Here is a 16,473-nt window from a genome sequence, read left to right as displayed (position 1 = left end):
AATGGCTAAGTACAATTCCTTCAACAGCTCGTGGAAATGTTTGTGCAAACAGTTGGGCGTTTGTATTTTTAACGTATTGCGCTGTTGCGGGTGAACATGTCGATCCGAACGTGGCGACATCCATTAAGAATTCCTCCGGTTCTGCTGTTGGATTTGATCGCCAAAGAAAGCGCTGCGCGTGACGGTCCTCGGGCCTGATTTTCACCTAATGGAACATTTCTTTTATGTCTGCGCTCACTGCCACCCGGTATCGTCGGAAGCGAAATAGAACTGTAGGCAATGATGTTACTTGATCTGGACCTTTAAGCAGGAATGTATTCAGGGATACGCCATCAACTTTGGCGGATGCGTCCCATATTAGACACATTTTTCCTGGTTTGTTGGAATTCATTACTGCTCCCAATGGAAGGTACCATGTACGCCGAGGGTCAGCACTAGCCAGCTCTTCTGGAGTAGCACGATGTGCGTATTCTTTCGCCTGATACTCTTTATGTGTCGTTCAATGTTCTCTCTCAGTGCTGGGTCTTTCGCCACACGTCTCTCCAAACATTGTAGCCGTTTATATTGTTGGACTGAGGTTCCAGTGGAATGAAAGGCCAAGTTTAAATAATCAAACAGATGAATTAAAGTTTTATTAATAACTAGATGTGTTCACTGCGCGTTCTAATTTTTGAATGAACATGATTGTTCAAGCACACAGCAGAAGGCTGATGGTGTGCTCTCGCTTTGCTATGATGCCACCGTGCGCATACACAAGATGTTCAAATGCACAAGGTGGGTCGTTCGTTGTTCTACCAACACTCCTCCTCAACGAACATTGCCATCCTTTGACGACAAACCTAGAATTCGTGCGAACTTCTGTTGTTTAACTGAACCCATCGGCTTTGTGAGTATATCAGCCACCATATCTTCACTGGGACAGTATTGCAACTCCATGCAACCATCATCACACAGCTGCTTCACGAAATGTCCTCGCACCTCGATGTGCTTGGACCGACGATTCTTTCTTTCCGAACTGACGAACTGAATACAGCTTTGATTGTCCTCCATCACCTTGACCGGATCACTCAGTTGTTCGCCCATATTCTTCAGCAAGTCTCGAAGCCAAATCAGTTCTTGACTTGCTTCACTCAGCGCCACATATTCGGATTCCATCGAAGACAGTGTGACGCAACTTTGTCTCCGACTTACCCACGATACTGCCGCACCGGCATAGTGGAAGAAGAAACCAGTTGTAGATTTCCTTGTAGCTGCATCACCGGCCCAATCGGCATCCGAATAGCCAATTAATTCTCCACCAGTGTCGCTATACGTTAATTTCCACTCTTTTGTCGAATTCAGGTAACGTACAACTCGTTTAGCCGCCACCCAATCCGCCTCCGTTGGCGAACTCACTTTCCTGCCCAATATCGCCACGCTGGCTGCTACATCCGGTCTAGCACATACGGAAATGTACAGCAGCGCTCCAACGAGACTCCGATAAACCGTCCCGTCTGTTAATTGAGAACTCTTATCTTCCGTGCTCGGGAAACCCTCTTCCATTGGCGTCTTCGCTCGCTTCGCATCGCGGAGTCCAAACTTTTCCGCAACACGATCGATATATCCTTGCACCGAAATACTGTACTTCCCATCTTCACTATCGATTTCTAATCCCAGGAAGTAATTAAGGTCTCCAAGATTGGTGATTTCGAAATTTCGTTTCAGAACCGTGTACACCATTTCAATCTCCGCTTCATCTTCGCAACCCACCAAAATATCGTCCACATACACAATTAAATATACACGTTTCCCATGAACTAGCATTGTGTATAAACATGGATCAGCATCACTTTGACTGAATCCCATTTCCAGAAGAACACCATGCAATCGTTGATTCCAGCATCTAGCGGACTGTTGCCGCTAGATGCTGGAATCAACGTTGGAGTCCGTAAATGCTTTTTCTCAGACGGCATACCGAATTTTCCTTCCCTTTCATCGAGTATCCAGGTGGCTGCTTCATGAAGATTTCTTCGTTCAAAGCACCGTACAAGTAGGCCGTTTTGACATCAAAATGTTTCAACTTAATTCCCTTCTTGCTTGCAACGGCTAGAAGGACTCGTAGTGTGGTGTGGCTGGATACTGGTGCGAAAATCTCGTCATAATCCACTCCGTATTTTTGGGAATATCCTTGAGCCACTAGACGAGCTTTATATTTGGTGATATCTCCAGCTGCGTTCCTCTTCAGCTTATACACCCAGCGACAACCAACCGCTTTCCGCCCAGCCGGTAGGCTAACAAGCTCCCATGTTCCATTCTGTTCATGAGATTTCAGCTCGTCGATCATTGCATTTTTCCAGCTTTCCTTCTGTTCACAAGTTACAGCTTCTTTGAAAAAACTTGGTTCAATTATCTCTGTATTCAGGGGACACGCTGCGAAAATTTCCTCAATCAGCCTCACAGGAGCGACACCTTTCGTAGACCTCTTCGAACGCCGAGCTACTTCGTCTAAAGTAAAACCATGAAACGATTGGTTTCCTTCAGAAGCGCTGTCGTAAAACGAATCACTCGGATCACAGCCATCTTCCGGATCCATCACTTCTTCTACGGACTCCGAATTTCCTTCGGATGATGTTGAGGTAACACCAGTTTCAACGGTAGACTCATTGCCTGGTAACGTCAGTGGTACTTCCAAATCTCCTCCTGTTTCTTGGCCCTGGCCCTGAACAACCTCGTTCGCATCGAACAGTTCGAGAAATTTTGCATCTCTACTGATCGTTATCATATCCGTTTCAGGGTTCAAGAAACGATACGCTTTACGACCGTCTGCATAGCCTACAAACATCAGCTTTTCAGCTTTAAGATCCAGTTTGCGTCGTTTTTCTTTGGGAATATGCACGTACGCCTCTGATCCAAAGACTCTTAGGTGACCATATGAAGGCTTCTTCCCATTCCAGAGTTCGAACGGTGTCTTGCATATTTTAGATGAAGGCAAACGATTCTGCAAGTAGTTCGCAGTGCAAATCGCTTCACCCCAGTACTTTTTGCTCAACCGTGACTCCGCAAGCATACACCGCAGCATCTCAACAAGAGAGCGGTTCTTCCGTTCGGCCACACCGTTTTGTTGTGGAGAATATGGTGCAGTTTGTTCGTGAATTATGCCACAGCCGGCGAAAAACTTTCTCAACGAGCCACCTATGTACTCGCCACCACCGTCAGAACGAATTTTCTTCGGATAATACCCAAACTGATTCTTCACTAGACTGCAAAAAACCCGAATTTTCTCTTCCGCGTCCGATTTTCGTCGCAACAAATACAACACCGTATAACGACTATAATCGTCTACTAGAACCATGTAGCATCGATTACCACTAGGTGTTTCCTCTTCCATCGGACCGCCCAAGTCACTATGCACCAAATCTCCCACTGCTCTAGACTTTCTGTCCGACACTTTTGGGAACGATTCCCGGAACATTTTCCCCTCACAGCATGGACCACACATCGTTTGTATCTCACAAGTTGCTATTTTCAAACCATATCCCAGGTTTTCGCGCACTATTTTGTCCACAGCTTGAACGTCACGATGTCCGAAACGACGATGCCACAAATGACGACACAAGTTTGAATGTTTCGGATCCACTAGAAACGCATTTTCTGGAGCTTGCTTCAAGTGGTACAATCCCCCCTTACGCTGACCAACTAGAACTATTTCCTCTCCTTTCAAGATACGGCACTCCGTTTCTCCAAACAGCACCCGGAAACCTAAGTCTGTGATTCTACTCACCGACAGCAAGTTGCCAGCGAGAGATGGAACGTGTAACACATTTTCCAGTCTCACATTAACCTGGACTCCATCACCATTGAATGAAGTCAATTTTCCCGTACCACTTCCAGCTGATTTGATGGATTTTCCATCCGCCAAACAAACCGACGTGGCCTTGGTACTATCCACAGCATTCAACATCGACGCGTCACTCGTCATATGAGCCGTTGCACCAGAATCTAAGTACCAAAAACCAGCACCACTAGCTTCACCTGCCACTAAGCACACTTCAACATTAGCGCCCGATTTTACAGCCAAACTCGCTTTCTGGCAATCCGTCTTCTCTTTCTCACGTTTGTCCTGCGCCAATTTACGGCAGTCCCGCCGAAAATGTCCTTCCTTTTTGCAGTAATGGCACAACTGTTCTTTCTTCAAATTGTTCTTATATGCACTCTTCAATTTAGCGGTGTTTATCACTAGTGCCTTCTCATTGACAATTCCACTGACACTTTCAGCACGACGTCGACCTTCGTCAAGCAGTTTCCCTTTCACAAAGTCCACAGTGAGGTCTGCATCCGGTCGACTCTCCAATGCAACGATCAAACCGTCATATGATTGGGGAAGACTGGACAACATCAACGCGACGAACCAGTTGTCCTTCACTTCCTCCCCTAGCGCTACTAACCGGAGACGAAGAGTCGCCATCTCTTTCAAGTGTTCAGCCATATTACCATTTTCCGCCATTCTAATGGTAATCAATTGACGCACAACGTGAATTATGCTGGACAACGATGCGCGTTCGTGATAGTCTTTCAGCGCATCCCACATCTCCTTTGCTGTTTGCTTCTCAATCACGTGAATTAGCTGCGTGTCCTCCAATGCCAAACCGATAACCGCTTGCGCTTTCTCATCATTTGAGATCCAAGTCGCATCCACGGCTTCTGGCTTCGGATCAGTTACCACTTTCAGCAGCTTTTCCTTCGTTAAAAGCAAACGCATCTTAAATTTCCACACTGCGTAATTTCCGTCGTTTAACTTTTCGACTGTTGCTTTTGTATCTGCCATCTTGTTTTTCACAAGTACACAAGGCTCACTTGCAAAGTCTTAATGCGCTATGCACACGGCTAATACCGGTGAAAAAGTCCACAATCACGTTTAAAAATAACACCAAAAACTTATGCGCTTTCCACGACAACTGGGCCCATAACCTGTTGGACTGAGGTTCCAGTGGAATGAAAGGCCAAGTTTAAATAATCAAACAGATGAATTAAAGTTTTATTAATAACTAGATGTGTTCACTGCGCGTTCTAATTTTTGAATGAACATGATTGTTCAAGCACACAGCAGAAGGCTGATGGTGTGCTCTCGCTTTGCTATGATGCCACCGTGCGCATACACAAGATGTTCAAATGCACAAGGTGGGTCGTTCGTTGTTCTACCAACATATATGCCATCGGATAACTATCAGGAAACTCGAATTTGTCAAATTTCCACAACAGTCCCGATTCATACCGATCCTTCACGTGTACTGTTGTCTGTTTCATGATGCGCAAAGCCCGTTTATCCTCTTCTGACGCTACGCTGGTAACTGATTTAACGCCAGTTTCTTCGAATGAAAAATATTTCTTGATCGCATCGTTAAACTCCGACTCTCCTCCACATTCGCAAACGTGGTAATTTCGTGGATGATATTCTATGTTTCCTTTACCGCCATAGATTGGCAAATCCAACGATTCCATGGTACCTACGTCTCTCATCATGAAGCGTTTACCCTTTTCCTCGCCGGAAACTTTGAATGTTACACGTTGTGAGTTCGGCTCTTCTCGGGTGACATTACTCGTCCATTTAAGGCATAGGGGCTTAGCATATCCTGTTACTCCCAACTCTGCCGCCAAACTTTTCTCTGTCATAGTTAAGGATGACCCTTCGTCTAAAAACGCAAAAGTGCTGACAGATTTTCGTCCACTATGCAGAGTAACGGGTAGAATGCGAAAAAACAGAGAAGGTGCAATTGATTTGGGGATGTGGTACTGCACAGTTTCGCCAACTTTCCATGCACTGGTGTCCCTCTCTCTATTGGACGAATGGAGAAGACGATGGTGACGTGCTTGGCATCCATCAACTTCGCATCGTTGAGTACTTCGGCATGCCCGACGGCCGTGTGCGTAAAGACACGTTCGGCACAGTTTCAACTCGTGGAGCTTCCTCCAACGTTCGTCGACTGGAAGTGCTAGAAAAATCTTGCAATTTATAGTACGGGGACCTTCTCTTTGACAAACAGCACATTCAGTGGGTTTTGTCATTTCGACTGGGGTAGTAAGTTTGCACTCGTTTTCCGGGTCGTTTCCCGCGGTCTCGGAATGCACTAGGTGCCTATCACGCATCTTAGAACGGTCCAACTTAGGTTCGTGAATCTGTACAGATGATACACTACAAGCATTGTTAACAATCTCCTCCATGAAATTGCCGAACGTTCTCAAGTTCACCACACCTTGATGTCTGCGGTAACCCGCCCACTGCATTTTGTAATCAGCTGGCAGCTTAGTGACTAAGTCCTTCAACAACGTCGGATTTGACAGATGTTCCGGAAGATCTGCAGCTATGATATGATCGCAGAGAGCTTGAACCATCATTCCAAATTCGATTAGCGTTTCCAGTCGATCAGATCGTGGCGATGGTGCTGACTTGGTTTTATCGATAAGGGATTCGATTAGTAGTTCCGCACGACCATAACGCATTCTCAGCGCTTCGATTACTTGTGGAACTGACGCCGGCAAAATCAATCTGCTTCGCACTGACTCCCACGCAGCACCCTTTAGACAGCGTTGAAGGCGAATCATATTTTCGCCGTCACTGTAACCACAAGCTTCGGTAGTGTACTTGTAGTTACTGATGAATACTGGCCAATCAGCTGGATTCCCGGAAAATGTAGGCAATTCGCGTGGGAGAACATGTCTCGCTGCTAATTGTTGCGGTGTTGGTTCTCGAATCAGTATTCCTCCTGAAGCTAGCGGTTGTACTGGTCTCGGAATTCTTCTATTTTTCTCGACATCAGATTATTGGTGATGGGCCTCGAGTGGTTGACGAGATGTCTCTCCATGCATACTTCGCGCGGCTTCGATTGGAACTTCTACTGAGGGTGGAAATATTTGTTGAATTTCTCTTGCGTGACACTTCTGCGGGAATTTCGATTCTAGAGGGGGCTCCCCCCAGCTTCGAAGCTGATCACGTTCACATACTGTAGTCAGAACGTTTGGTGACTGAAGGGATGCAATTTCCGGCGCGATGTTCTGCCGCTGCCGAGCTGCTTGGTTTTCCATCTGCTTAAATGCGCGATTTTTTCGTCGATTAAGTGTGGTATCCTTCTGCGGCCTCGGTGCGCTGTATTTCATGGCAGTTTTGCATTGTTGTTGCAAAAACGGATTGAAAGAAAAGTTCCTCTCTAAGTTCAGAGGAATGTTCTCTAGAGACGGTGTGTTTCCTATCTCATTCCCTATTGTTTCGTTTTTAGAATTAGCACCCTTGGAATTGTATGGATTGCCTTCCGACTTAACACCCGGTGATGGTGGTCCTAATTGTGTTGCGATTTGCAATCTGCATAATTCCACTAGATTTTGTAATTCAAGTAATTGCTCGTGAATGGGTTGTGACCCCAGCTGGCATTCTCGAAGCTGATTTTGGAGATCCGCCATATTCACTGATTCACAAAAACAGTCGTTATTCCTAGGCGCCCTCGGATGAGTTCTGGGTGGGGAGGATATTCTCTGCTATATTCCCACCTACTGCACCCTCATTTTCTTGATTACCCACAACATCGAGAAGGGCTTGGTTTTCTTCTGTAGTCGCTTGCGGAGTAATCTCTTCCAAATGTCTTTCTATTCGGGATCTCTCGACCCACTCTGCAACCTTATACACTCGTTCTAACACCTCGTTCCCGCTAGCTCGCGTTCGAACACTGCGGAGTTCATCTTCCTCTTCAAGCAAAGATTGCTCTAGTATGTGGTATTTGTCTGCCAAATATTGCTTCTCCAATTCCAGAGCCTTTCTATCTAGCTCGCGCTGCTCTGTAAGTCGCTGTAATTGAATCTCGACTCTAGCCTTCCGGGTGGATGAGATTGTAATCACTGATACTGATCTCGTGGGATTGGAGAGGCATTTCGCGCACACCCAATCACGGCCTTGTACCGAACTACTCTCACCTGTACAGGAGCTATGCCACACTCCATTACACACACAGCAGCATACAAAATTATCGGCCGTAACCGGACGATCACAGGACACGCAAGAATAGGGGATTTTGTAGTTCCTTCCTTTGGATGACTTCGAACTCTTATCCATGATGAATTTTTTGAAGAATGTTGCGATTCGAGGGAGTAATAGAAAGCAGGTCACTGATTTTCGACAGCTTTATTTTATTGCGCTTCAAAACTAAAATATGAACAGTATGAACATATGTGTTTTGTGGTTAGGTTATGCTCAAACTTACAATTCAGTGGACATGATAGAATGCCCCGACTTACTCCTCTCGGCAATTATCTTTCTAACTCCTATCGTTACCTGCTGAACCAGTATGGTTCTAACAAATAATTAATAGCGTTTTTCGTTCAATGTTGAATTCAGATAAAAATTTCTTGACGTATATTTCACAGCAGTATGTTTGAATGATTCTTTTCTTCAAAATTGTTGTCGGCCTCTTCTGATCGTTTAGGTTTTCACGTTCAGATTGTTGATTCCCTGGATGCTGTGGCAACACTTAGGTTTAAGTTTTTTAAAGTAATGTTGATTCGGGATTTTAATATTATTTCCAAGGACTTTTTCGCAATGTTGGGAACTCTTTTTCTTAAGAATCCATGATTTTTATGTTTTTGATGATACCTAGGATGAATTTCATGCCAACTAGACTGGCCATTGGCGGCAAAATCTCAAATTGTATTGAAACGTTGTTGGTGTAAAGAAACTGGTCATTCAAGCAATTTTACTACTTTTTGGAAACGCTCTAGTTTTTTGTTTAAACTTTTCAAAAAATTCTAACTCAAAAAATATAATACCTACGAAATTCTGCTCAGAGAATGAAGTGTAGGAAAATATTTAAATTTTCATTAAAAAATATCAAAAAATTAAAAAAAATATTTAAAAAATGATTTTTTTTAATAATGTTTTTTTATGTAATGTCTATTTTTTCTAGAACCCTATTCCAGAAGACGAGACGAGTCGTCTAGTTTGTTTGATTTCACCTTGTTGATTAAACCCTTTAACGGGCTGTGAGAACTAGGCATGTAATCAACGCTAATTCCAATACAACGACATATTTACATGCTAAAATACACAAAACATTGTTTTCAATACGTAAAACAATCAAAAACATTGAAAAAAATTGACTGCAATATAGTTGCCACCTGCCCGTCTAGCGGAAAACACTTGATGGTGAAAATGATTTGAATTTTTTGATGTTAGTTTCAACAAAAAAAACTAATAAAACTCATGATCAGACTCAGCAGGTCCTAAACAATTCATATGCATTGAAAACTTCAGCAAAATGACTATTTTTCAATGACTTTACGGGAAATTTGCCCTGGCTGCTCTATTATTTGGAGTTGTTAACACAAAAATGGGTCAAAATGAATAGTTTTTCATTTTTTCGTTTCGTCCACATCGTTGGTGGCAATATAGATGTATTGAAGCCCTTCTGTTCCGCCTATATCTTCAAAAATTGTTTCACGGCTAAACTAGTATTGCATGAACAATGTATGTGTTCAACTGCAACCATCAAATTCAATTCAGTCATTGCAAAATTTTACAGATTTTCAATTGGCCCCTTTCAAACAACACAATCAACTGTAAATATTGAACTCATATCCAGGAATGCCAGATGACTATTTTGAATATATTAACAAGGCATTAAAAGTCTCTTCACATCATATTTTTAGTAAATTATGACGTAGAACTACTTCTTTCATTAAGGGTGCTAAATCAGAAAACAGGTCACGTTAATAACTATTTTTGCCGCGAACTGATTTAGGCGATTTTCATACCAAACGAACCGGAAATTCCCTATGATTTGTTTGATATGCTAGACATTACAATCCCCTGGTGTGTAAGTGGTTAAAATTCATTAAAACTATAAACGTTTCCATTTTCCCATACATTTGTTCTGTCCATTTGTGGGCTTTCCCGAACAGAGCTGTCAATAACGAGCAACTTATTGACGAGTAACGAATGGGAAATTGTAAGATTAAAAGTCTCCGTGATCAAAAGAAAAGAAGAAGAACGAAGGGGAATATTTGCCTAGAGTATAAACAGTGGATCTCGCTGAGGCAAACTTTCAGTCTCGTCCTATTTTCAAAACAATGAACATCGCTTGTTCTTCCTTGTTTTGCGTCATCAAATGTCTTCGTTCCGGATTGTGCTGTGGACGCGACGAAATCGCTCACCCGCTGATTAGAGATGGGCAAATCAGCTCATCATGGAGAGCGCTTCAGAGCCGTTCAGCTCATACAAGTGAGCTGCTCATTTGGAACAGCTCTTCAGCTCAGTTGAATTTTGCAGTTGTCCACACAATTGCATATGAAACGTAATCACCATGGGACATTGCATAGTGTGCATTTTTTAATAGACGGAAAGCAAAAAATAAACGAATTTAATTCGTAATTGTACAAAAACTAAAACTGATATGAATTCTAATAATATAATATACAACAAATACTGTATGCTGAAATCCAACATAGAAGATGCTTAGGATATGCTGAACTTAAACAACAGAAAAACCAGCAGTAGCCAAATAGAATGCCTCCAGGAATATTGGCCGAGACAACGTTTTTTGAAAAAAAAACATCGAGATTTTTTTTTGCATTCGAGGATATAAAAATAAATCCACTAATAGGTGCAACGAGAAATAATTATTCGCGATCACAAAGGTAACAAAAGGACCAGTATCAATCATCAACATTTATGCCGGGTGGTTTTCTGAATTGTTTTGATTCAGCACGCGGAAATAAATATATGTGTTTCCACAGTAATGTTTAAATAACAATGTAATATATTAGATTTATTTACAAGCATTTAATAATGTGTATTATTTTGTTTGGCCATATATGAAAAATTCAATGAAGTAACGAACGATTGAATATCTTCAAAACAAAAACCTTTTTTCCTATCTGGCATCTCTGCTAAAGCTAAAGTACGAAAAGGGATACACGAAAACAAACTGACGTCATGCCATGAAGCGCGGGAGACGAAAAATTCTTTCGCGTCTCGCAATTCACACTCTCTGCAGCTTTTGCGCTCCACAGCTATGCAGCTCAACAGCTCAGCAGCTCAGCAGCTCAACAGCTCAACAGCTCAACAGCTCTTCAGCTCAACAGCTCAACAGCTCAACAGCTCATCAGCTCAGCAGCTCATCAGCTCAATGGCTCATCAGCTCAGCAGCTGAACAGCTCAACAGCTCATCAGCTCCAGCTCCGTAATGAGCTGATGAGCTGCGTTTTTTTGATTGCGAGCCGATCCGAATCCGCTCACTATGATGAAGCGATTCGAATGAACAGCTCATGAACGGATGGCACATCTCTACCGCTGATGTCTCTGGCAATGCAATCATTGCATCATACTGACGCCATTGCGTTAAGGTTTTGTGCTACACAATTGTGTGGGGAATCATCAAACTAGGCTATCGTCGGCTCACCAAGAAAATAAATGTTCTGGAATTTTGTCGGTGATTTGGTTTCACATGACAGTAGCAAAACTATCTCCACAAAGGATGAGAGCTAAGCTAATCTAGACCGGCAATATTAACAGAAAGGGATTCTGTTCCAAAAGAGCGCAAAATTGTTTGGTGGTGCAAATTATGCAGCCGTGATGATGAATATAAACAAAGAGGGGAGATAGGGGAGATTGCATTTGCGCTAATCTTGATCATAATGAAGCAATGCTACTCTTTTCAATGTTGTTGAGATTAACAGAAAGAATTTATTTCGTTTGTTAAGTCACCAAGAAAATAAATGTCGTTCTGGAATTTTGTAAGTGATTTGGTTTCGCTTGCCAGTAGCAAAATTTTCTCCACTAAGGATGACAGCTGCGCTTATCTTGAGCATGAGACAGTAGTGCTACTTTATTCGTGGCCAGACAAATACTAAATAACATGTAGCATTATATTTGATACATGCAAGTATTGTCATTGTTGTTTGTTTCCATGCGGTGCCAAAGGTATATTGATTTAGTTATGAGATGTGGAATAATGGTGCTGGTGCAACAAGTATATAATCGACTGTAGCCGAGTTTATGTCAATTGTCAAAAAGGCCACCGGAATAGCGTTCGAGGTGAATTTTCAATGCATTGATATAAAACAAATTGCGACATACGATCAGCTAGTGTATTGTTCTGCGGGGGCAAGAATGAATCATCAATCAATTATCGGCAACAGATAAAAAAAACATTTCAGGGCGATTATACCATTCTACTTAACCGTTATTTCTAAAATTTCACAGTATTATAAAATAATAGCCGAAGTTATAAATAAACGACTTATATGAAATAACATCGTAGTTCTACGTCAACAATGTGGTCGTATCTTGAACACAACCCCCTATATTTTTTTTTATTCAATTTTGTGCCAATTGATAAGCCAATGTTTTTTTTTCTACTGATTAACATTTTACATTAATTTCATATGTTTCGAAGTTTATTGTTATTAATGTGAAAAAAAACTAGATTACTTTATTGTATAGCTGTTCATATTTTGAAGCATTTTAAATTATGATATTATACTGAGTGTTGTTGTATGTATTCGTCCACGCGTAAAATCGACGCGGGTTCGTAAAGATACGTATATGAGAAACGTCCGTAAACCAAGTGTTAAACTAAAATTAGAAGGGGGTTTGGTGATTTTTTGTCAAATCAATGTCAATTTCCCAATTGTCAATGAATGAATGAATTAATATTTTGAGTTTTTCTTGTTAGTGTGTGGGTGAATGAGTATAAGTATACAGCAATTACATGCCAACCGATATAGTGGTTCTCAGATATTCGTGAAAAGGTGTATAATTGTTCTTTATCGCAAGAACAAAAAAAAATAACATCTCTGATATCGAGATATTTTATGTAAAAAATCCTCAGCTTTCAAGAAAAATATATAAAAAAAATATAGCGCCCTCTAGTCCAAAGCCATGAAAACAATAAAAAACGGTCACATTCTATAATTACGAAAATAAAATCCATTTGCAATGAAATACTTTTCAATAAAAGGCTAGCTCATTGCCTTTAATTTGATATGTCGATCATCTAAATCGGTTCAATGGTTCAAAAGTTATGAATTTTTAAAGAATGTCATTTTTGGGAAAAAACATATTTTTCGAACCACCCTAAAATGGAAAGAGTCACCCTAACGAAAAAAATAAAAAATATACGGGTCTAATATTTTGCAATAAAGAGCATAACTACCACTTTTCATAGAAATCTGAGAATCACTAAATCGGTTTGACATGGAATGTCTGTATATCTAAATCATGTAAGTAATGCATCTCGATGACCTCAATTCTGATCATGGTTTGTCCGATTTACTGATATCGGTTTGTCCACATGACTACTATGGCAACCGCTTGACGCGCTGCAGTTTGTTTTGATTTGTTATCCTTGGCGCGAAGCAGAAATAAATGTTCTCTGTGTTGAGTGCTGTTCAGTTTTAAAATGCCCAATAAAAGGCAATATTATGAAGAAAGCCTAAATTATGAATCAATATGTTGACAGTAAACTCAAGCAATGAGGAATGCAACATCTACTTGGAATCTCGATTTTTTTCATTCAAAAAAGGTGATTTCTAAAACCGGACAAACCATGATCATTTTGTTGGACAAACCATGATCAAAGAGGGTCAAATCATGATCACAATTTCTCTTTGAGGAAAATCGTTTAAAAACATAAAATATTGAATAATCTCAACACCTCATGGTAGTATTAACAACTAGAGACTTGGGGCTTTTCAACAAACCCAAACTCGTATCGATTATATGGGATTTTCATGAAGAAAAATCGATTTGCACTTACTACCTGCGTGAAAAAAATTACAAATTCACACGAGTAATAAATTCAGTTTTGATAATGGTAAGTGTTAAATGAAAGAATAATGTTCTGCAGAGCTAATTAGGTTGAAGTATATAAATTAGCAACATTAGAAACACCTTTTTATTGCTGTAGAAAATGACGCTTTCTCTGCGGCGGGAAAAACAAACACATATTCAGAGACAAAATCATCATTGAAAATCATCAATGAAAATCATATTATCCGTATCAAATGAATATTCTAAGTAAAAGTGTAACGAGTTTTGCACAAGTAGTGAAAAAATCGTGGGTGAAAACGGTATCTAGTAATGATTTATTCCGCGTTTTCTCAGGAACCATTATTGGGAGAAAACACAACCTGCAATGTATTTGTGGGCCTGGCAGATATTTGGCAGATATGTCGCTGCCGGAGGAAGTCGAGATATCAGGTTTCATCTGTTTTCGATGAAAGGTTACACTGGGTTCTGGGCCTATATCTTAAATTAGAATCTGGAACGACTATACAAATCGAGCGACAGTTAGGATCAGCGTTATGATCATATTTTTTAGTATTACTAACAAAAGCAATTTCCTTATTGTAAAGGCAATTCGTTCACCTTTTCAAAGGTTCTGGTGAAACGATTCAGGAGTTCTTCTAGTGATGATTATACACGGATCCGGACTATCTAAGCTGACCATGCAAACAACATTTCAATATAATTTTCATTCAATGTTTGAAAATTTACAACTGCCTTTTAGTATGCTAATCTCAATGAATGTGCTTTTATTTGATTCTGTATTGTGTATCAACGAAACAAATAAACGGTTCCTGAAGTGAAAACTGCTTTACTAAGCTCCACTCTATCATTACGTATTGGTTTTTTTAACTACAAGAGAATTCGAGAAAAAATAGTACGCAAAGTACAGTCAAAAAACACACGATTTGTTTACTTTTTCCTCATACATTCATAATATCCGCTAGATGGCGACAGCGTACCTTCTACACTGAGAGAAATAATTAGTAAATATAACGAATTTTTAGTCATTTTCGACCGTACTAATAAACACATATGTTAAGCAGAACCATGATTCGGAAGCCCAATATCGGCTACATTTTCTCGTCGAAAATGCACGTATCAGAATTATATCCTTATTATACCTCCGTATTGCCTTATGAGAACAATGAAAATGGTTAATACGCGCTTTTCTCATCAGTTTTCAGATATGACAATATCTCAGCTTACTAATGTTATCGAGTAAAATATACTAATCTCTGGTAGGGATGCGGGTTTGTTGACAATATGTACAAAAAATTTGTACATTCTACTAATTTTGCATTACCAAATGTATTTGGTAGTTTTCGACCGAGGATTTTTCTAAGTGTATGTCGCGAATAGTACATGATCCGAAGGGCTTATAAAAATGATTTGCATTTGAACAGGTAAACCTTTCAAGCTTCATTGTTCATTTTGCGTATTTTTCGACTCTATTTTAGGAGCTAATTTACGCATTAAAACAGGGGTAGATCCCGTAAGATAGATCGAAAACTGTCCTTTTCCATTATTATTGAACTATTATCTCCCGGATAGATCAGTCTTCCGTTTCTACATTTTAAAATACTGTAAGATCAATCAACTTCAGATGATGGACTTATTAGTGTACTTAGGATTAACTAAGATGAGGCAACTGAATCATTTTTCAATGTGTCAGATTCAGGACAACTTTTTCCCCACATTCGTGGTCTTCTAGAGTTGTTCCGGCTGATAATGTCAGAATTCGATTCAGTGAGTCACTAGTTCAGGGAAGTGATTTTTTTAGTATAAAAAAATTAAATAAAACAAACTTGAAATACAATATAGACTTAATTCAATCATTTCCCTGGTGTTTTTTTTTATTTTTGTGATTCTTATCGAAAAATGGGAGAACGTCCATGTGGTCAACAGGGGAAGGATTAGAGCTAATGTCCACGCTTGGTTTTCGGAGTGGGAGATGTAGTCTAAAATCGTGCTTTTTCTGTCCACGTGGTATGTGGACTGTCCCTAACAAGCTGATAACAAGTACTTTTTTAGAGTGCACAAATCAGAAACTGTATGTACCACGGTACCACAGATTCCACTATTTTCTCTTTGAATTTTTCTGACAATAACAATCCCACAATGAACAAAAGGCAGTCAGTAGAAGGCTGAAAAGTGAAAGTCTTTCTTTTGGTATCTTCACCGTTGCGAACACGTTTGTGATTGTTTGTATACATTAAATGTTTTGACTGAATTCACATTCGGGGATCAGGTACTACGATTTTAGTTTATGAACAATCAGCGCTGGTAATTAGTTTACAACGAGCAGTAAAATTTTACTCCCTTGACAATATCCTTTCTTCAGCCACCAACATGAACATTCGCCGCGCGACACCCGAAGATCTGCTGGATATTCAGCACTGTAATTTACTCTGCTTGCCCGAGAACTATCAAATGAAATATTACTCCTATCACGTCTTCACGTGGCCCCAGATAAGCTACGTGGCCGAGGAGCCCAGGGGAAAGATCGTGGGTTACGTGCTCGCCAAAATGGAGGAATATGAGGGCGGACAGGGTGTCCCCCACGGCCACATTACATCGCTGGCCGTGAAACGCTCCTACCGGCGACTTGGTATAGCTCAGAAGATGATGCATCAAGCCTGCCTTTCGATGTCCGAGTGCTTCAATGC

At 40.7% G+C, this 16,473-nt stretch overlaps 1 protein-coding gene across 2 annotated transcripts in view; it reads left to right on the top strand.

Moving 5' to 3' along the window:
• The first annotated feature begins 15,925 nt into the window (after positions 1 to 15,925).
• LOC129768544 (N-alpha-acetyltransferase daf-31-like) overlaps positions 15,926 to 16,473 on the top strand; it is a 995-nt gene continuing 447 nt past the window's right edge. The window contains exons 1-2 of one of the 2 annotated variants that reach the window (XM_055770272.1): positions 15,926 to 16,055; positions 16,149 to 16,473. The exon at positions 16,149 to 16,473 is cut by the window's right edge and continues 447 nt beyond it. In XM_055770272.1, coding sequence (XP_055626247.1) covers positions 16,157 to 16,473 — 317 coding nt within the window. In that variant the 5' untranslated portion in view covers positions 15,926 to 16,055; positions 16,149 to 16,156. Of the gene's footprint in view, positions 16,091 to 16,148 lie in introns of both variants that reach the window. The other variant, XM_055770271.1, reaches the window with a different exon arrangement.

The sequence above is a fragment of the Toxorhynchites rutilus genome, chromosome 2 (assembly GCF_029784135.1).
Source record: "Toxorhynchites rutilus septentrionalis strain SRP chromosome 2, ASM2978413v1, whole genome shotgun sequence".
NCBI classification, from domain to species: Eukaryota; Metazoa; Arthropoda; class Insecta; order Diptera; family Culicidae; genus Toxorhynchites; species Toxorhynchites rutilus.
This window is presented reverse-complemented; position numbering and strand designations above follow the sequence as displayed.